Genomic DNA, 23,153 nt, shown 5'->3' with positions numbered 1-23,153 from the left:
AAAAGTGTTAGTCTCTCATCATGTCTGACTCTGTGACCTCATTGACTGTAGCCCACCAGTCTTCTCTGTCCATGGAATTCTCCAGGAAGGAATACTGAAGTGAGTAGCCATTCCCCTGTCCAGGGGATCTTCTCGACCCAGGGATCGAACCCAGGTCTCCTATATTGCAGGCAGTTTCTTTACGGTCTGAGCCACCAAGGAAGCCCACCTAGATATATACTGAAAACTAAAACAAAGCAAACCAAAATAAAACCCTCATATCATGGATGAGTGTGTGCTGACCGTGCTTCGGTTATCTGCATGAAATCATCTGTGGAGATTTAGCCATGGGTAGGACTTCCCTGGTGGCTCAGAAAGTAAAGCATCTGCCTACAATGCGGGAGACGCGGGTTCAATCCCTGGGTTGGGAAGATCCTCTGGAGAAGGAAATGGCAACCCACTCCAGTATTCTTGCCTGGAAAATCCCATGGACGGAGGAGCCTGGTAGGCTGCAGGAGAAAAGGGGACCCTTTTCCTGTAGGACACGACTGAGCGACTTCACTTTCACTTTTCACTTTCAGTGTTAAGTCACTGTAAGTAGCAGCCATAATATTGGAGATTTATCTCCCATCATGAAAAATATCTGCAAAATAACAGAAGGAGAGAATGCGGTATCTCTGCTAGGCATTTTAAAAGTGTAGCATATCATCACATACTCTAACTGAAGAAACAGACATTTTCCTGAAACCTGCAACAAAAATGCCATTTTTCTTAGTTTGATAATGACTTTTATCTTGGGACATGGGGCAGGAGGATGGAGAGTAGATTAGGACCTTCACTTTCTACGCTCAACACTTCTACGGTGTTTAGAGGTTTTAGTAAAGCCCATGTATCGCTTTTATAATTAAGCAGTTATAACAAAGATCAATTAATAACTGTGTGTGTGTGTTAGTCGCTCAGTCATGCCTGACTCTTGGCAACCCCATGGACTGTAGCCTGCCAGGCTCCTCTGTCCATAAAGTTCTCCAGGCAAGAATACTGGGTTATCATTTCCTCCTCCATAGGATCTTCCCAACCCAGGGACTGAACCCAGGTCTCCTGCATTGCAGGTGGATTTTTACCCCCTGAGCCATGAGGGAAGCCTCAGTGGATAACACCAGGGAAGTCCCAATGGATAAATACTGTTCTATTAATACATTTTAAGTGTTGAGTCAATGCTTGTTTAAAAAAAAAAAAGAGGAAAATATTATTTTTAAAGGAAAACAAATGTTGATAAACTCTGTGCCTACCCCAGTAAAGGAAATGACAAGGTGACTATGATGAGTTTGCTCCCGAGACACTTTCTTAACAAATTCCAGTGGTTTCCATTCTGTGACCCACTATTTAATGAGCCTCTTTAGTTGGCCTTTCCCAGGGTTCACTCACAACTCTTCCTAGAAAATCTCAAAGCCTTCCTGCTGGAACAAGTGTTATTTTCTAGGGAGCTCTCACCAAAGGGCAGCCTAGTAATTAACAAGTTTCATCTCCAGAGGCTTCAGGTCTCATTTCTGGTAAAGGATGTGTGTGCTACACACAATAACACTGTCAAAACTTGCTATCTTATAAGGAGATTTTTGACATCATAACAAAAGAACTCAGTATACTCCTAAATATTTACCTTTCTTTGTCTCAGAACAACTCCTCAGAGCTCAGGGATTATGTCACTCCTTGCAGCAAAATGAGGATCTGCTTTCTGTAAAACTGTAAACTGTATTTTTGGCGTTCTCTCTTTCATTTCAAATATTTCACACTACCAGGTAACTAAGGGCAATTGCACTATGTAGTCAGCCCTCCTTATCTCCAGGTTTCACATCCACAGGTTCAACCAACGGTAGACCAAAAATACTTGGAAAAAAACCCCAGAAATTCCCAAGAAGCAAAATTTGAACTGTGTGCCAGCAACTGTTAACAAAACTTTTCATTATATTAGGTGCTATAAGTAATCTAGGGATGACTCAAAGTATATGCAAGGATGTGCATGGATTACATGCAAGCCCTACTCCATTTTCCATAAGAAACTTGAACATCCACATATTTAGTGTCCAGGGGGTCCAGGAAGCAGGTTCCTGGGGATACCAAGGGACTGCATATACCAGGCAAGGGGAATCTGTAACTCAGGATGCACATTTAGAATTAAAACTGACTCCTAAATTTGCAAGACGTTAGAGACTTGAAGAGGAATAGTGTTCCACACTAGGAAATATCGTGGTGTTCCGATGTTCTCTGGGTTTACCTTGATTTGTAGAAAAGCAAATGTTACCTTCCAACTCTAATAATCAGAAGTTTTAGATGAAGTGCCTGACTGTATAATATCCATGGAGCTTCCTGCTCTGCTTTGCTCAGTAATGCCTCTCCCTGACATGCCCTGTTTGATGTTTCAGGAATTCGTGATGATCGTCGTCTTTGGTTTGGAGTTCATCATTCGAATCTGGTCTGCAGGCTGCTGCTGCCGGTACCGCGGATGGCAGGGAAGACTGAGATTCGCCCGAAAGCCCTTCTGTGTCATAGGTGAATATCAGAGTCCTGGACGCCTAGGTTTAGGACACTACATCGTTTTCTTCTTCTGTCTCTGGTATTAGCACGTTTGGTTCACGTTGAAAGCTAATATTCATGGATTCTTCACCATGGGCCAGGGCTCTCTCATGATTTGAGAGTGCTGACTCATTTAATCCTCTTCACAGCTCAGTGAGGTAGGTATTTTCGTTATCCGAGTTTTGCAGATGAAGAGGCTGGGGCACAGAGAGATGGAGTTGCGAAAGTCACACAGCTAGTAAGTGGTGGCGCTGGGATTGAGCCAGAGGGCCTGGCTCTGGAACACCCACGTCAAGTTGAGTTGTGCTGAAATACACGGTTCTCAAGCATCGCCCTGAATTAGGGGGAGCATTGATTTCTGTGGGTATAAAGACCTATTTTTGCTCTACAGTGTAAGCAGTACTGCTTTTATGCTCTTGGTCAGCTGAAACGTGTAAGTGTACCGGTCCTGGTAAAGCTTACTTATGAGCAGGCCTCAGGAATAATTGGGCTTCCTTGGTGGCTCAGACGGTAAAGCGTCTGCCTGCGATGCAGGAGACCTGGGTTCAATCCCTGGGCTGGGGAGATCCCCTGGAGAAGGAAATGGCAACCCACTCCAGTACTCTTGCCTGGAAAATTCCATGGACTGAGGAGCCTGGTAGGCTACAGTCCATGGGGTCGCAAAGAGTCGGACATGACTGAGCAACTTCACTTTCACTTTCAGGAATAATTACATGTATGGTTTGTTATACTCACTGTAACCATGAGACCTGATAAAGTGTTTTCCTCTCTGAAATTTGGGTCCCCACCCTACAGTCCCTGAAAAAATATCACATCTCTGCAGCTCCCTGGCTGCTGCCGCTTCAAAGGGATTCCAGTCACCTGGGTGCCAGCCTGAAACTGTAAAACATTCCAGAGCTAAGATCTGGCACCTCGGAGTGATATATTTTAAAGTGTATCATAAAATTGCAAATTCTACTCAACTGTATCTCAAATTTTAATTATTTTTTCAAGTAAGTTGCTACATCATGGCCTTTTATCCCTAAATATTTCAGTATGGATTTTCCAAAAGAAGACTAATAGTTTACATAATCTTCTGTACTTAAATTGGACGTTAGTACAACCCCTTATCTAATCTGCTGGCTGTATCCTGGTTTTGCCAGTTGACCCAATAATGTCCTCTGTAGCATTTTCCCTGCAGTCCAGGGTCACACGTGGCGTTTAGTCATCAGCTCTCTGTGATCTCCTTTTATCTAGAACAGTTCCTCAGCCTTTCTGTGTTTTACAACACTGACTTTTGTAAGAATTTGCCTATTTAAAAAAAAAAATGGAATGTTTTTATTCCTTTGAAGGAAGAATAGTAAAACCCTGTGTGCAATAGCTTTGTGTAATTGTGGATGCTGTAGTTGTTATTCAATACTTACATTTGGTTTCTTTGCTCTTTTCTCCTTCCTACTTCTTTGGCAGCCACTCGAATCCAAATGCTGAAAGTTCCTGGTGAGCTTCCTTATTTCCACTGTTTCCAACCTGAGAAACTGGGCGTTTTAGTTACAAGCTAGTTTAGGCTAAGCTCCGCATCAGCGGAGGTTTTCCATCCTGTTTCAGAAATCGTTCAGCATCTTTAGGTACCTTCTTCACTCAATACTTAAGGAGGAAGTGGAGATATCCTTTCCACGGGGACTGTCAGAGGAATCCTTTGTTCCATCTTTCATGCCAGTGCTGTGTCCACGTTCTGGACACACGTCCTGGGCATGGGGAAGCGGGTGGGCTCCCCATACACCTGCATGTTTCAAGAGTCTCCATTCATTCAATGCGACTTTGTGGAAACGTGACTGCATGCAAAGCACTGCAGTTACAGTAGTGAAAGTGAAAGTGAAGTCGCTCAGTGGTGTCTGACCCTTTGTAACCCCACGGGCTGTAGCCCATGGAATTTCCAAGGCAAGAGTACTGGAGTGACTCTAGTCCAATTCTAAATTACATCAACCTTAAAACACCTTGCTTGGCCTTTACTAATGCAGTCTGTTTGTCCGGCTGCCCCTCTTCTGCCAGATGAAGTGCAGAGGAAATTGGGCACCAGCTCCCAGCCCCCTAGGGGCCCACCTGGCCCCCAGGGCACATCCATGCAGGCACTTGGTTTTTCTCTGTAGGTCTCTTCTCTTTATGAATCCCTGCTCAAGCTACATCATAAAACACTGTAGCTCAATGTGAAATTATTGCACAAGAGCTTCCAGTACTATAAGGGACCCAAATAAAACAATTCACAAGCCAAACACTTTAGCAGGACTCATTCAGCTTCTATAGGATAAAGTTCGTTCACAGATGACTGCAGGAATGTCCCACTTCAGGCTTTAAAACCAATTAAAAATTGCCAAAGAATGTTCACGCTACCACACATTTGCACTCATCTCACACACTAGCAAAGTAATGCTCAAAATTCTCCAAGCCAGGCTTCAACAGTACGTGAACCGTGAACTTCCAGATGTTCAAGCTGGATTTAGAAAAGGCAGAAGAACCAGAGATCAAATTGCCAACATCTGTTGGGTCATCGAAAATGCAAGAAAGTTCCAGAAAAAACATCTACTTCTGCTCTATTGACTATGCCAAAACCTTTGACTGTGTGGATCACAACAAACTGTGGAAAATTCTGAAAGAGATGGGAATACCTGTCCACCTTACCTGCCTCCTGAGAAACCTGTATGCAGGTCAAAAAGCAACAGTTAGAACTGGACATGGAACAACAGACTGGTTCCATATAGGGAAAGGAGTATGTCAAGGCTGTATATTGTCACCCAGCTTTTTTAACTTATATGCAGAGGATATCATGTGAAATGCTGGGCTGGATGAAGCACAATCTGGAATCAAGATTGCCGGTAGAAATATCAATAAACTCACATGTGCAGATGTCATTATCCTTATGGCAGAAAGAGAAGAAGAACTAAAGAGCCTCTTGATGAAAGTGAAAGAGGAGACTGAAAGAGGAGTTGGCTTAAAATTCAACATTCAGAAAACTAAGATCATGGCATCCAGTCCCATCACTTCATGGCAAATAGATGGGGAAACAATGGAAACAGTGTCAGACTTTACTTTTTTGGGCTCCAAAATCACTGCAGATGGTAACTGTAGCCATGAAATTCAAAGATTCTTGCTCCTTGGAAGAAAAGCTATGACCAGCCTAGACAGCATACTAAAAAGCAGAGACATTACTTTTCCAACAAAGGTCCGTCTAGTCAAGGCTATGGTTTTTCCAGTGGTCATGTATGGATGTAAGAGTTGGACTATAAAGAAAGCTGAGCACCAAAGAATTGATGCTTTTGAACTGTATTGTTGGAGAAGACTCTTGAGAGTCCCTTGGACTGCCAGGAGATCCAACCAGTCCGTCCTAAAGGAAATCAGTCCTGAATATTCATTGGAAGGACTGATGCTGAAGCTGAAACTCCAATACTTTGGCCACCTAATGCGAAGAACTGACTCAGTGGAAAAGACCCTGATGCTGGGAAAGATTGGAGGCATGTGGAGAAGAGGATGACAGAGGATGAGATAGATGGTTGGATGGTATCACCAACTCGATTGACATGAGTTTGAGCAAACTTCAGGATTTGGTGATGGACAGGGAGGCCTGGCGTGCTGCAGTCCATGGGGTCACAAAGAGTTGGACACAACTGAGCGACTGAACTGACTAAAAACTTGGTTTTATTCCAATTCCAGAGGCAATGCCAGTGTGTTTCTGGCCTTTAAGCTAAAGAGCAGGTTCTTTCCCACGTTTGCTGACTTTTGATAGCTGTTCTCAGCTGCAGATACATCGGCACATCTTGCTCCTTCTTCCTCTTCCTGTTTCTCATCCTTCTGGGACTTGGTGTAGCACATGGTTATGAAGACAGTGTTGTATCACTTGTAACTCAGCCACCTTTAGGCCTGTCAGCTGTGACCTTACAGATTTAACGTGAGGTGGTATAGGTGTGGTTGGAGCTTAGTTACCTCTTCAGGGCTTTTCTTCATTTGTTATTTTACCTCTACCAAATCACCTTCTTTAGAAGAAAACCTCACAGATAAATATATAATGAATACCCATTAGAACAAAAGCAAAATTTGTACTTACACATAATGTAACTATGCACTTTTCAGTCTTTTATTCAATATATGTGTAATGATTTGATTCGTGGTCCAGCTGAGCCTGTGTAATAGTGAAACGTGTTCAAATGTGGCTCTTTAGGACAAGGTTGGTAAGATGTAACCTACACAGAGGAACCAAACCTCACCTGCCTGAAGGCAGCAGGGTGTCCCAAATGGCTCCTGGAGCCCTTTCTAGGCCATGCTTAATAGGGCCATGAAAAATGAGTGATGTCAGGGGTAAAATGAGCAATCGCAATGTAAAGTAAACCTTGGATTTCCCTTTTTGACCTAATTTACTGAGGCAAAGTCGCCAAAAAGGTAGCATGTCCCATCTGCCCACTACAACCACACCTACAGCACATCACACTGAATCTGTTAGGTCACAGCTGACAGGCCTAAAGGTGGCTGAGTTACAAGTGACACAAACACCATCTTCTGAACCACATGCTACACCAAGTCCCAGAAGGATCTGAGACAGGGGGAGGAAGATTAAAGGACTAAGATGTGCTGATAACTGCCCTGAGTTTGGAAATGTAGCTAAGCTCACTCAAGACTCCACGTATCTGTAAGATCTGGTTACTCTGAACATGCCACACACCCAAACATTTTCAGAAGGCTTGAGCATTCAAGAAAGGGCCCAGAGAAGACTGGTGGCCTGTGTGCCTGCTGTGTGGGGGATGCCTTCTGAAAGCACCCTGTAAAATAGAGCTGAAACAGAGTGAAACTCCTTCAGCTGTCGCCTTGGGCAGGACTGAGCCCCATAGGCCAGTTGATCCTATTTGGACACAGGTTGGTTCATGGGGCCCATAGGCTAATTCCCAGAGAATTGTAACTTCCCTCCTGACCTACCCCCTCCCCACCCTTGCATGGGAGCCAGAACTAGAGCATTCCAAATATTGTTGATTTAAGAAAACATAAAATCATTATATTCTTGTATTTGAAAAACATCTTTTAGACATCTGTAACCAAAGGGAAGAAAAATCTACTCATTTTTTAAAATTAGATGCTTTCTTTCTTTACCGAACTGATTTATCTCTCCTTGATTTGGGGAGTTTGAAAACTGGTAAAAGCTTATTTTGAATTGAAAATGTCCTACATCTATGCCTTCAATTTACGTCTCTCACCTAAGACGCTGTTGGAATAATATGTCAGCAGCTGTGGTCAGTAATTGCTGCGCTACAACTTGAAGAGTTGAATGTGTTTGTCGATGACTAATGCTGCCGCTGCTGCTAAGTCGCTTCAGTCGTGTCCGACTCTGTGCGACCCCATAGACGGCGGCCCACCAGGCTCCTCTGTCCCTGGGATTCTCCAGGTGAGAACACTGGAGTGGGTTGCCATTTGCTTCTCCAGTGCATGAAAGTGAAAAGTGAAAGTGAAGTCGTTCAGCCGTGTCTGACTCTTTGCCACCCCATGGACTGTAGCCCACCAGGCTCCTCTGTCCATGGGATTTTCTAGGCAAGAGTACTGCAGTGGGGTGCCACTGCCTTCTCCGGGATGACTAATGAGTGGCCCTCATTTGTCTGGACTGGCCACTTTCTGATTTCTTTTCTGATCTCTCTATAATCAAACACAACTCGTTCTCTCAGTGACCTCAGTATAGAAAACATGTAAAATAACCTCAAAGACTGAGTTCATAGTCACTCCTTTTCAGCTTTCATTAATGACCCGCCTGAAAATTGCAAGTTGTACCCAAGACTGGTGCTTAGATTAGGATAATGAGCCTGATGTGTCAGAAAGTCAACAAGTTACTTGTAACCGTGACTCTTTGGATCCCCGGTGACTCCTTCTAGAGACAGATGGAACAAGGCCATAGTTTTCAGTCCTGCAGTGCATCTCAGGAAAGCAGAAAAGACTAGCCTGCGATTAACCTTGGATCAGTATTTGATGCTAAATATAAGTTGATTTTTTAATTGCTATTTTAGCAGTTCTCCTTCCGTGTAACATTTCCACAAGAAGACAAAAGAGGCAAAGCATAGCACAGAGGGGTCCCCCGTGAGCTGAGCATATGTGCCTTTGACACGAGAAAGTAGCAAATGTATTTTTTTTTAATGAGGAAAAAATAACCAGTGTCTTCCTTAGCTACAACAAAACTGGAGCCTTTATTAAAATCAACCACACAGCCAAGGCCACTCTAATATATCTGCGAGTTCATCTTATTGAAAGCAGCTTCAGCTGCTAATGGGTTGGAAAGCTGTATCAGAGACACTTGGATACCACTGGCTCCTAAACTGAAGACTGAGGCACCATTTTTCTACCTCTCCAGCCTCTCCATCTTTTGTTCCAAGAGACATTCTTTTCAGTTGCACTCACTTTCTGCTGCAGCCTCTAATCTCTGCCCTTTACTGGAAGCTATTTCTCTTGGGTTGTTTCCTGCCAGCTGGGTACTCTTCTCTGCCTCCTTCTGTGTCTGAATGTCCAAACTCCGTGCATATGGTCACCTCCATGTGATTAACTGGACCATCTGAGGACCGTTAAACCTTCTTGACTTGCTTGAGTACAGAACTATAAAGCCCTTTCAGTCTCTATAGTTCATATAGCTGACATTTATTGAAATTTGCTATGCTATGGGTACTACTCTTGAACTCTGTAAATATTGTCTTATTTAATCCTGCAGAAGTTTTATAATATCCTTTTTAAAGATGAGGAAGTAAGATAAGGTTGAGAAACTTGTCCACAATTAGAAAGATGGTGAATGAAAGGACTAGGATTTCAATCTAGAAAAATAAGCCTACCTGATGAGCTCTTTTTACTCACAGCACTTTTGACATCAAATCCGTGGGGTTTTCCCTCACATCAACCAATTCTACAACATTCCAGACACCCTTGAAAGTGAAAGTTGCTCAGTCATGTCTGACTCTCTGCAATCCCATGGACTGTGGCCTACCAGGCTCCTCTGTCCATGGAATTCTCCAGGCCAGAATACTGGAGCGGTAGCAGTTCCCTTCTCCAGGGGATCTTCCCAACCCAGGATTGAACCCAGGTCTCCTGCATTGCAGGTGGATTCTTTACTGTCTGAGCCACCAGGGAAGCCCAAGAATACTGGAGTGAGTAGCCTAACCCTTCTCCAGTGGATCTTCCCAACCCAGGAATCGAGCTGGAGTCTCCTGCATTGCAGGCGGATATTTTACCAGCTGAGCTACAGGGAAGCCAACAACTCAATACAAATTTGACACTAACAATTGGTATTAGTATGAAACCCCGCCGATCCAGGGTTTAGTCTCACTGGACTTTCCCTCCCCAACTTCAGACACCAGCCACAGAGAGGTGCCCAGACTAACACACTCTGCCTGGCTGACTGCAATCTAGGGACTCCAATAGCCCCCCATGTTACTAGAATGACACAGAGTTCAGGAAAGTGCTGTACATTATATCACATTATGTTTTTTATATTTATTATAAAAGCTACAATCCGAGAACAGCCAAGCGGAAGAGATGCATCGGACAGGTATTTGGGGAAAAGGACTGGCTAACCTGGAGATTTTGTGCCCCTTCAAGAGCCCCACCTCCCAGAACCTGTGTGTTCACCAGATGCTCACCAAACTGCATGGTTTAGAGATAGTTGTGGAGCTCTCACTACAAAAGCACAGCTGTTGGTCACTGGCTGTTGGTGGTTGAACTCTTTCTCTCCTAAGAGGTCCCAGGTCTTCCTGGTTCCCAGGAAGCTGAATAGGGACCCCTAGCCAACAGTCATCTGATTATTGTACAAAAGGCATTTATCAAGCCAGCGATCCCAAAGTCTAGGAGCTCTGTACAAGGAACCCAGAACAATGACCAAGTATCCACTCCCCAGAGTACCACATTACCCAACTGTGAGAAAATTGCTCTTATCGTTTATTAGTGTTTTTAAATTAAATTTAGTCAGCCTTGTCCATTGTCATCAACTTACATTTGTAATATCCATTAGTTGTGTACAAATGTTATCATTTGTCACCTAAACTCTGAATAATAAGTCAGATTTCACAAAATGGCATTAATTGCAGTATCAGTCTTAAATATTAGCCTTATTACTTCAAGTATATGGAGAAGTTAATGGCAACCCACCCCAGTATTCTTGCCTGGAAAATCCCATGGACAGAGGAGCCTGGTAGGCTACAGTCTAAGGGGTTGCAAAGAGTCGGACACGACTGAGTGATTTCACTTTAACTTCAATTAGATCAGGTTATTTGTTGCTGCTCTCCAACCTAAAGAAGAAATTCAGCTCTGAAGTAGACTAATTTGCCTGTTCTATGACTGCATGGCCTTCTGAGCAATGCTATCCTGAGGTCCCTGGGTATGTCCTAACTAGAGACATCTCCAGGTAAGTGACATCATTCTCAGAAATGCATTCACATGTTGTTCATGCTATAGACCGCTGGAGACCTGTTTAGGTCACTTGACCTGGTGTGCAAATTTGAGTGTCATATAGCTTGATCAGCTCATAAGACTGGACCATAGGGAGAATATGCCTAGAGAAAATGAATAACTAAAGATTAGTTCCCACTCCTTCTGTAAACCTGAGTGGAGCGCTATGATACATGGTACCAATATTCTGTACTTTCAAATGTTACATAAGAAAATTCACTCACAGACAGAGCATTTATTTATTATGTGCTAAACATGATCATAGGTGCAAATGACACAAAGATTAACAAAACATGATCCCTGCCTGTAAGTGTAGGAGCTCCTGTGCCCTTGAAGCAAGAAGGAGACTAGTTATGTTGGTTCAGAGCAAAGCTGATGGAGGCAGGAGTCATGGACAGTAGGGTGTAGAACATCATGACCGAATGAACAGAGAAGGGAAAGGTCCCTTGGGTTTTGAGCTCAGTCACCCAACAAACATCTACATTATGTCCAAGTGTGGTTCTCAATGCCAGGTATGCTATGTTGCTCTAAATGGGCAGTGTCCTCTTTCCTGTCAAGCTGATATTACAGGGGGCAGAGAAAAAATAATATGCAGACATATTTTTGAAAAATGAGATAACATAAACTACAGAAGAGTGCAATAAAGAAAATAAGCAGAGAGATTAGGGGCTCCTTTAGATTGAGTGGTCCAAGGGAGTCTTTCTAAGAAGTTGACTCTCAAGTCAACCTGAGTGTTACAGGAGCCGTTGATGAGATGATGTGGGCAGAGGCCTCTCCAGGCCAGAGCAGGCATTGCAAAGGTTCTTGAGACCAAGGGAGCTCAGTCTGTACCAGGAAGAGACACATGGTCATTGTGGGCAGAGATCAGTGAGCTCAGTGTGGGAGATGATGGACAGACAGCCACTCCCAGGGGTCGCGGAGGCCACATGAGGCCATATAGTTGCCTGAGATGAAGCAGTGTCTAAGATGGGCCACTAGGCAGAGGTCCAATAGATGATTGTTGGGCCTAGTGATGAATATTTAGGTTAAAAACACAACATTTTGATCAGGCAACAAGAAGTATGGCTATGTAAGGCCCTGTGTCTCTTGGTCCTCTGTCTATACCTGTTTGAACTTCGTATCGGAATATATATAAATCATTAGCCATCCAGAAAAATATAAACCTGTCCCTCTGACTTTTCCACACATCTATATATCTACCCTTACATCTATGTATCTGCCATCTGTATAGAAACATGAAATGTCCAAACTGAAAAGAAAATGTGTTTTTCCTGTAAGCAGCAGGAATTAGGGGAATGTGATGAGAGCTCTCACATTCCCCTTGGAAACTCACACCAGGAAGCAGTTCCCAGGGACCTCTGAGCAAAGGACTCTGCGGCATACACTCAGTGATGGCTGTGATGCAGACTTATTTCATTAAAGATGATTTATTTCCTTTGAGAAATGGTCCCTTGCTGCTTGGAGCTGTTATCTGAAGACTTAGGATCAATAGGAAGCATTGCTGTCTCTATAAGGTCAGTTTTCTGAGTGCTGCTTGGAATTTGCCAGCAGGAGCCCCTCTCACCCCCATGGAAGTTGTGCAATTCAGCCCCTGTATGCGGCTGTGGAGATGTTCCCGGCACATCTTTGCAGGGCTTGTGTTTTATTTTTAATAAATACCACAGAGCTAGCGGCCCCATGCACAGCTGAGTGCAGCATTTGAGAGTATGGATAATGTGCTGTGTAGTGGGCGGCTTTTAAAATTAGATTTCAAAGCTCATCCCTATTAAGAGGCTCAACCACAGTATAAATGCATCTTTAATTCTTCAAAGAGTACCTTCCTATAACAGAATCTGGAGCTCAGTTAGAAGATAGAGCTCATCAAGCAGCACTGTGTCCCTCTGAGACGTTGCTTCTCTCTCACTATAGACAGTAAAATTGAGGCTCCGTGAAGGGAGTGTTCCTGCTTAACCCCCAAGTCAGCCGCAGGCCTGGGGCTAAAAGCCGACTTCCCCTGGCTAACATCCCCTGACTTCCCCAGCTCTAATGCACCATCTCTGGAGAGTCAAGTTTAATTACAGTATAATCCACTTAATCTACACACGGAAGAATAATGAGGGAGCAGGAAAAATGAATTTATTAGCAGGTTGTCAGGAGACACGTGATGTAGATCAGCAACCTTCCTGTCGAGATGCAGGTTTCCAGTGAGTTCTAGGCAGTTTTGCTGCCATGAGAGATGATCCTGATGCCATGGCCACAACTGGCAAAGGACTGTTTGATTCTTCTCATTTTGACATATAAGTAAAGCTTCAACTTGAAAATGCTGCAGAACCACATTTTTGCCAGAAATAAAACTTACGGATTTTTTTAAAATAACAATAATAATAAGAGGGGGGGAAAAGTGCGTAGTTCCCCCTCAACACTCCTTTGGGGCAAAAGAAACAACCACATTGAATTAAATACTCAACTTACCACATTCCTTGACAAGAGATGAGTGAGCCTTTGCTTCATTGTTAACTTTTGATTACTTTCACACCAGTCCACTGTGGCTGTGAACTTGCTGGACCATCTGTTGTCTATTTCCTACACAAATATTACAAAACAGACAATAGTTTAAGAGATATGATTAGATAAGAAATCTTCCTTTAAAGCTGAGTACAACAGGAGGTTAGGACTTGGGCTACTTGATGTTGCATGAACACAAATAAAATTTTATGGTTTAAAGTATAAATCATATTTATGAACTATCTCATATAACTTTCATTGTTGTTCAGTTGCTCAGTCATGTTCAACTCTTTGTGACTCCATGGACTGCAGCACACCAGGCTTCCCTGTCCTTCACTATCTCCTGGTATTTGCTCAAATTCATGTCCATTTAGTCAGTGATGCCATCCAACCATTTCATCCTCTGTCGTCCACTTCTCCTTTTGCCTTCAATATTTCTCAGCATCATGGTCTTTTCTAATGACTTGGCTCTTTGCATCAGGTGGCAAAGTATTTGAGCTTCAGCTTCAGGATTAGTCCTTCCAGTAAATATTCATGGTTGATTTCCTTTAGAATTGACTTTCTTATTAAAATGGAAAACGATGGTGATCCCCATTCTACATATTGAAAAAGTGAGCCTTAAGGATCTTATCAAGGGTCACGCTGCGTATAAACAAAACAGTCAGAACAACAACAAAAAAGGGCAAGAGAGTGAGACATGCTCAGGTCAAGTGCGGACATCCTTCTATGGTACCACATTATCGCCCTGCATCACTCATGTGCAACGCAACAGGAGCAAACCAATAAACCACATGATGAGGTCTGGGTCCTGTCCCCATCGGAGACACCAGCTAATGTGAAGCCAAAAAGAACATAGATGTTAGTATCAAAAAAATGCAGTTCCTTCCCCAGAAGTCATCTTCCTAAGATCTGGCCCTTTTGTTTCCAACTTTTCATTTTGAAATAATTGTAGACTTACTTAAAAGTTGCAAAAAGAGTAGAGAGAGTTGCCCTGTATTCAACTGTCCTTCAGCCGGCTTCCCCCATTGATGGCATCTCACGTGAGTTTAGTGCAATTACCAAAACCAGGAAGTAGATTGGATGTGTTACTGACTAAACTGCAAACCTTGTTCAGATTTCACCAGTCTCTGCATGCAGTCAATGAAATTTTACCACATGTACAGGTTAATTGAACCATCACCACCATCAAGACACAGAACCTTCCCACCCCCTAAACAAACTCGGGGTGCTATCCCTTTAGAGTCACTCCCCCCCGACAATTCCAGCTCCTGAGAATCACCGATATGTTCATCACTACAATTTTGTCATTTTTAGATTGTTGTGTAAATGCAACCATACAGTCATAAATTCAATCTTTTAAACTTGCTTTTTTTTCACTCAGCATAATACTCTTGAGATCCATATAAGTCATTGCAAATAACAGTAGTTCAGTCCTTTTTATCGCTGACTAGTGTTCCATGCTATGGATTACACAGTTTATCCATTTACCTGTTAAAGGTCATCTGTCCAGATGACCATGGTCAGGTTATTTCTATTTATAAATCAAGCTGCCATGAACACTTATGTAGAGGCTTTGTATGAACATAAGTTTTTATTTCTTTAGAAGAGATACCAAAGAGTGGGGTTACTGGCTCCAATAGTGTTTGAATTTATCAGAAGCTACCACACTGTTTCCAGTGTCTGGCTATTTCTTTTAAAATACAGAAATTCCTACAATACTTCACAACAGTAAATTATATCCATATTGACTTAAATGACATTCATTACTTTCATAGAAAATGTATGTTCCTGCTTCTGTTTTTCTATGAAAATTATTCTAATAAGCAGAAGTTTCTAAAATTCATATTTAATTACTTGGGTCAAGAAATAAGTGAAAATACAGTCCATTAAGGAGCAGTTCTTCATGCTCTAGTAAATGAATGCAAATTTGATGCTTATGTAGATGAAGTGTTGAGAGACTAATTAATAAAAAACAATACTGTACAAATTCCTGAAGGACCATTACTTAAATCTAACTTTACTTTGTAGGAAATCCTTATTCAAGCAAACTTTACTGAAACAAATACTAGTTATATTTGCCTGCTAAAGCAGCAGTCCCCAATCTTTTTGGCTCCAGGGACTGGTTTCATGAAAGACAATATTTCCACTGGCCTGGGAGGGGATGGTTCAAGATGATTCTCATAAGGAGTGTTCAACCTAGGTCTCTCACATACGCAGTTCACAGTAGGGTTTACACTCCTATGAGGATCTAAACTCAGCCACTGATCTAACAAGAGGCAGAATTCAGGCAGTAATGCAAGCAATGGGGAGTGTGTGTAAATATAGATGAAATTTCACTTGCTTACCCACCACTTACCTCCTACTGTGTGACCATGTTCATAACAGGCCACTGAACAGTACTGGTCCATGACTCAGGGGTTGGAGACCCCTGTGCTGAAGGATACATATAATCACATCAAGCCTCAAAGCTCGAATCCCTCAGAATAAAATGCTTAAAACTGTCACCAAGCTTTGGACCCAATAATCACAGTCCTGCTGTAATGTAAAAAAAATGTGTTCTCCGTGATCCCACACCTTTCAAAAAGCCCCTATTCTTTTTTTAACCATTTTTGTTGAAGTGTAATTTACAATGATTTGTTAGTTTCAGGTATACAGCAGAATGATTCAGTTATATATATATATATATATAAGAATGCTGTGCTATACTTAGTCACTCAGTCATTATCTGACTCGGTGAATCCATGGACTGTAGCCAGCCAGGCTCCTCTGTCCACAGAATTCTCCAGGCAAGAATACTGGAGTGGGTTACCATGACCTCCTACAGGAGATCTTCCCAACCCAGGAGTCAAACCCAGGTCTCCCACATTGCAGGTGGATTCTTTACCATCTGAGCCACCAGGGAAGCCCATGAATACTGGAGTGGGTAGCCTATCTTTTACCCAGGGGATATTCCCGACCCAGGAATCAAACCAGGATCTCCTGCATTGCAGGCAAATTCTTTATCAGCTGATCTACCAGGGAAGCCCATATATAAGAATACATGTATTCTTTTTTCAGATTCTTTTCCATTATAGGTTACTATAAGATGCTGAATATAGTTCCTTATTCTATACAGTAGGTCCTTGTAGTTTATCTATTTTATATATAGAAGTGTGTGTCTGTTAATCCCAAATTCTTAATTTATCCCTCCCCCCTTTCCCCTGTGGTGACCATGCATTTGTTTTCTATGACTATGTCCATTTCTGTTTTGTAAATATGTTCATTTATATAATTTGTTCAGATTTCACTTATAAGTGTCATATGATAATACGACATTTGCCTTTATCTGACTTACTTTGCTTAGTATGATCATCTGTAGATCCACACATGTTGCTGCAAATGGCATTATTTCATTCTCCATTATGGCTGAGTAATATTCCATTGTGTATATGTACCACATCTTCTTTATCCGTTCATCTGTTGATGGACATTTAGGCTGCTTCCATATCTTGGCTATTGTAAACAGTGCTGCTATGAACATTGCGGTACATGTATCTTTTTGAAGTAGAGTTTTCTCTGGATATTTGCCCAGGAGTGAGACCGTAGGATCATAGTGTAGGTTTAAAAAAAATCCTCCAATTCTTCAAACTATTCTTAAAACCTTCAAAACTCTGCTCAAAATCTCCCAGTGAATCTTCCATCGTAATCAACAGAAAAGTCGTTTTCTGAAAAGTTAGTAACAACCCCACACATTCATGAATTTCAGCTCCATCACCACTCTGGGTATAAGCAATGTTAGAACAACTAATTACTCATTTGGAAGAAGATCAGGTTGGATCCATATTTATCTTATCATATTCCAAGATAAATTCCAAATAAATCAAAGATTTAAATAAATATTGGATGGCAGAAATGGGTAAATAGTTATGTAATCTTGGAACCAGAAAGGTCTTTTTAACTGTAACTAAAAATATAGAAACCATAGAAGAAAACATTGATAAACTTATGCTATGTAAAATTTTTTAAAGATATAATTAGATTACATACGGTCCAAAATCCTGTATGATAAAACAAAGTAAAACAAGCAAAGTCAAAAGACAAATGTAGGAAAATATACCCAACACCTATCAGAGACAAAAAGTTAATCATCTTAAACTATAAGCAGCTCTAGAAATCCAAAAGAAAAATCCAGCAACCCAGAGGAAAATAAAAGATAGCAAATGAATATGGACAGTTCCCAGCAAAAGAAATACGCATGTGCCTTGTAAACACAGTCTCGCTCATAAGAAATACAAAAGGCAGCATTTTCTCACCTGTTAGATCGGCAAAATTCACTTACTGTTTTAGTGAGATGGTGAGGAAACAGGAGTGCAAAGTGGTGTCACGCTTATGGAAAGTCATTACTACTAAAATTACATGGAGTTTACTCTGTGCCCCAGGAATTCTCCTTCCTGACAGTCTCATCAATTTGTAATAAGTAGTAAATAGAGCTGAATAAACTGTGAACACAATGAAGGTGATCTTTCGGTTAGATATGGAAGGACCCAAGATGTATTAAGTGAAAGAAAAAAAAAAAAGATGCTGCAATATTATATACATAGTGTGCTACTTTTTGTGTAAGAGAAAAATAAGATAGATACATTGCTATTTATTTATCCATTTATTTGTAAAAAAAATGGAAGAATTTTTTCAGAATAAAAATGTTCGGCTAAAGATATTAAATAGGAGCAAAGTGAACAATCCTAGAACTGACAAATACAATCAGAAACAACTACCAACTTAGTAAGACTTCTTGTTATGTTTTTTGTTGATTGTTTTTTCTTAAATCATCTCCCTCACTACTAAATTCCTAGAGTTTGAGTCCATGTGTCTTTAGTAAGAATAAATTTCATTTTAAAAGAGGAGGAGTGGGAGAAGGACCCACTGTAGGTATTTTTGAGTCTAGAGTTCTTTGTCATTGTTTATCACTAAGTCTTGTCCTACTCTTTTTTAAGCCTATGGACTGTAGCCCACCAGGCTCCTCTGTCCATAGCACAGTCTTTTCTGAAATGATCATATCTAGAGCTCTAAATGGCAACCCACTCCAGTATTCTTGCCTGGAGAATCCCAGGGACGGCGGAGTCTGGTGGGCTGCTGTCTATGGGGTCGCACAGGGTCAGACATGACTGAAGTGACTTAGCAGCAGCACAGCAGCAGAGCTCTTTAGATGTGATCATTTCAGAAATGGTTGTGTTATGGTCCCTGAAGGATATTCAGGGCGGGAGGCAGGGGGTGGTTGTAGCTTTATTTTTGACTGGTTGTTCATTGTGCTCACACATGTTTCCCCCAGAAGGGCTTCCCCAGCCCTGAACCAGGCTGCCTGCGCCTGCCCTGCTGTGTCTGAACAGGCGTTGCTGTGGTTGTGGTCACCTCCTCAGCCCATCTTGCCAGCTGGCCTTTCACCTCTCCGTGGGTGTAGGGCACTGGTCTCGTCTACCCTGCCCACGCCCTTTACTATCAAAAGCCCAGGTCCCAGCAGCTTCTGACCACAATCAATGTGTATTGAGTGAACAAAAAATCCAAAACAGTTGCAAGCTATGAGGCATTCACCCACACGACCTCACCTCCCCCGCAGTCGCACCCTATACATACACAAGGTAAACACAATACAAAGAATGAAGCAAAACTGTGGCAATTATCCAAGCTATGCAAGGAAAGGGTAGCGCCTTTACCTCAGTTAACATGAGTTTTCAGAAAGATGATTTTTGCCTGAATTTTTTTTTAACATAATTGCTTCATTTGGTCGTGTGAATGTGATAGTATATTTTAATAAAGTGCTTATTTTTCATGCTTTTAATTACATGCTCCTTTACAGGATGATCGTCTGCCACTGTTTTCTCAAACATTTTACTTCTGCCTTTTACAAAATGTTTGAAATATTTGATTTTAGCCCCTACCACAGACTCCAAATCTGTGTTTGGAATGTGGAGATCAAAGTAGTGTAGCTAATCCTCAGGACTTTGCCATCGTGTAACTTCAGAATCCATCTCTTATCAAGTTTCTGTGGTTTTCTGGAATCTTTACAGGTCACAACGTTAAAATATGCACATCTGAAACCATTTTTTAATTGCGTTTTTTTCCTGCTTCTCCACAGTTGGTTTGAGGGAATATATCCTGCCCCAATGCGTCCCCAGGTGGCATCACTGTGTGTTTTCAATAAACCTTGTTTTTTGTTCTCCTCTAAACAGAGCATGTCTTGTTCAAAAAGCTCTTGATGGTAGGGAAGGGATTGCTAATAAAAAGAGAGAGACCCCAGAGTGGGATCCATCTTCATGACTTTAGGATTTGTAGTGAATCAGCCCATCCCACAGTCAGAGCTGCAGACTCATGCCATTACCGTGAGTTCTAACACTGCCTCTGGGAGTAACTTATTCTGTCATCTTGTACCAGCCTCTCTGGGACTCCATTTCTTTCCTTTTAATCACAGATAAGAACAGCAATATACTTTATAGACTTCATAAAAGCAAATATGAAATTAGAGAGTCCTAAAACCTGCCCCTTATCTAGTGCCAATGAGGATGAATTTTGCCAAGCATTTGATCATTAAGGATGGAACTTAGGGTGTAATTAATCATGATCTGTTTGACTAATAATCCCCCTAAAAAGATGGATATAATCTGCACATGGCAACAAGTAGGATTTTCAAAATTATGTGTGTCAAGTGTTTTACTTATGGCTTATATTTACTCAAATTCGATCTTTTAAAGCACTATTTTTTTCATTCTTCACAGAAGGAAAAGTCCATTTTCACACCCCAGTGTTTATCCCTGCGGATTATCCAGCAGCCTAAACTGTATCTATTTCTTATTTCTAAAAATAAGAAACTGTGCCTCAAAAAAGACTGAAAGTCAGGTGTACTGGGTAATTCTCAAAATCCCTGGATGGCACACAGAATCAGTTCCCACCCACACGTGTCTTTTGGTTACTGACATTTGGTTACTGAAATGGCACCTCCACCTGCAAAATCCAAATAGCACAGTCTGTTCAAAGAACTTCCTGAAGACATGCTTTCAGAAATTTTAGTAGTAGGCGATGATTAATCAAAACCTGCATGTCATCTGAAAATAAGTATCAGATTTCTCAAAGAAAAATTACATTTCCCAATACTAGTAAACACAACTGGCTGCCAAGAATCAGAGTCACCATCATGTAATGCCTTAGAGTAGGAACCAAAAGGGAGGCTGAATATTTTGTTTTCATGTTTAAGTTACACCTGTAATGACATCATTGTTTCGCTCTTGGTGCATAAACACTCAGGTTACCGCCCTGAGGTGGATATACCAGCATCGGATTTCATCCTGGGGCCAAAGGGGATTTCCAGCAGAAGTTTCAGCCACGAGCTTTCGTTGGTGGCAGTCCAAATCTTTTTTTTAGACTTGTAGTCAAATACTGGTATGGGCCCTGCTGAGTTGGAAGTGACTGCAGGGTTGCCGTTTGGTGGGCATGAAAAGAGGCACCAGGTGATCGTTTTACACAGCTTCCTCAGAAGTGTGCAAAACTGCAGTTCCTGAAAGTCATTCTTGTGCTTGCTATATAAAGGAACACGATGTAAGGCTAACACGTCAGGGCCCTGGAACACGTTCTAAATCATCTGGAAATACCCCTGACGTTTCATCCTCCTGATGGATGGAGAGCTCACGGGATTACACCTGGGTGATTTACTCAGGACACTCAGGGGTGCCTTCAATAGGATATGTTTGCCTCCTGCTCATTCACAGCGGCTCTCAAAGGACATATGCTTTTTTCCTGCTTCGTAAACACAGAAGCACAGCTTCCGCACATCCTCCCTTCTGTAACCCACCTCTGAAGTGAGACATCTGTGATCATCCTGTGAAGCGGAAGGTCCAGTGTGAGGCTATTCCTGTGGAGCCACAGGACTGGATCAGACCCCAGCACACCTGCATCTGCACCCCCGAACTCTGCCCAAACTCCAGCCTCACCATACTGTTCCAGTGTCTGGAGGGATCTCAAGCAGCCCTGTTACCCGTACCCCTCAAAGGGCCCCACTTTCTGCCCCCTCTATCCACAAGAGCCCCCCATCTCAGCCAACAGGCTTTACTCACCCAGTTTCTCAGGCCAGAAATCCTGAAGTCACCCTTAGAGCTCCTTCTTTGTGTCAGACCCCACAATCAGCCCTGAAGTGGGTCCTGACACCTCCTCCTCCGTGCATCCCAAATCCGCCCCCTGCCTGGGTCCCCCTCCCTTCCCCTGGCTCCTCTGCAGCTGCTCTCTCCCTTGGGCTGGACCACGCCCGCGGCTTCCTAATTGGCCTTGTGACCCCCACTCATGTCATCCAGCCCCCTCTGGATCTGGTTCCCAAAGGCAACCAAAATGACCTTGGAAAACACAAGTGTGGTTGATCCCACACCCCGTCCCCACACACTTGGAAGGACAGCTGAAGCTCTTCGCCTTGATCGGGCCAGAGCCACCCCCTAACCACCCCTCGAGCACGTGACCACACTTCCATGTCTGGGTCTTCCCACCACCTGCCTGGAGCGCCTCCCCCCAGATGAGGCGATGGCCACCCTGTCACTGCACTGGACCTAGATTCCTGTGACATCACCTCAGAGACACCCCCACACACACCATCCACCCTGAGAGCACCCCTGTTACCCTGTGACCCCACCCCTTGCCCTGCTTGCTATCTCCCAAGATTCTCTGTCACTCCTGGACCTTGGATTCTGCCCTTACTCATTTGTGCAATATCAGTCTACACTGTGTTACAGAACATTAACTCCCTGAGGACAGAAAAACATCTGTTTTCTTCACTGCTCTATCCCCTATGTTCGGCTCATAGCATACATGCACTGGAAGGGGTTTGGTGGGTGAACCACTGCCTGAATGAATGAATTGCCTTAACACTTAACACAAGAAGTCAACACTGAAATCAGATTGATTATACTCTTTGCAGCCAAAGATGGAGAAGCTCTATACAGTCAGCAAAAACAAGACCAGGAGCAGACTGTGGCTCAGATCATGAACTGCTTATTGCCAAATTCAGACTTAAATTGAAGAAAGTAGGGAAAACCACTAGTCCATTCAGATATGACCTAAATCAAATTCCTTATGAGTATACAGTAGAAGTGACAAATAGATTTAAGGGACTAGATCTGATACACAGAGTGCCTGATGAACTATGGACAGAGGTTCGTGACATTGTACAGCAGACAGGGATCAAGACAATCCCCATGGAAAAGAAATGCAAAAAAGCAAAATGGCTGTCTGAGGAGGCCTTACAGATAGCTGGGAAGAGAAGAGAAGTGAAAAGCAAAGGAGAAAAGGAAAGATATTCCCATCTGAATGCAGAGTTCCAAAGAATAGCAAGGGGAGATAAGAAAACCTTCTCAGTGATCAATGCAAAGAAATAGAGGAAAACAACAGATTGGGAAAGACTAGAGATCTCTTCAAGAAAATTAGAGATACCAAAGGAACATTTCATGCAAAGATAGGCTCGATAAAGGACAGAAATGGTACGGACCTAACAGAAGCAGAAGATATTAAGAAGAGGTGGCAAGAATACACAAAAGAACTGTACAAAAAAGATCTTCACGACCCAGATAATCACGATGGTGTGATCACTCACCTAGAGCCAGACATCCCGGAATGTGAAGTCAGTGGGCCTTAGAAAGCATCACTACAAACAAAGCTAGTGGAGGTGATGGAATTCCAGT

At 42.5% G+C, this 23,153-nt stretch overlaps 1 protein-coding gene and 1 non-coding gene across 6 annotated transcripts in view; both read left to right on the top strand.

Annotated features, from left to right (window-relative positions):
* Nucleotides 1–23,153, top strand: part of KCNQ5 (potassium voltage-gated channel subfamily Q member 5) — a 600,369-nt gene that overhangs the window by 431,430 nt on the left and 145,786 nt on the right. For all 5 annotated transcript variants that reach the window (XM_081530759.1, XM_081530757.1, XM_081530760.1 and 2 more), the window contains exon 3: nucleotides 2,400–2,526. In XM_081530759.1, coding sequence (XP_081386885.1) covers nucleotides 2,400–2,526 — 127 coding nt within the window. The remainder of the gene's footprint in view (nucleotides 1–2,399; nucleotides 2,527–23,153) is intronic.
* On the top strand, nucleotides 3,043–3,115 carry TRNAR-GCG (transfer RNA arginine (anticodon GCG)). Its single transcript has one exon. It is a non-coding gene; the product is annotated as a tRNA-Arg (tRNA).

Source organism: Giraffa tippelskirchi, chromosome 9 (genome assembly GCF_054371585.1).
Source record: "Giraffa tippelskirchi isolate mGirTip1 chromosome 9, T2T-mGirTip1v1.2.pri, whole genome shotgun sequence".
In the NCBI taxonomy this organism is placed as follows: domain Eukaryota; kingdom Metazoa; phylum Chordata; class Mammalia; order Artiodactyla; family Giraffidae; genus Giraffa; species Giraffa tippelskirchi.
This window is presented reverse-complemented; position numbering and strand designations above follow the sequence as displayed.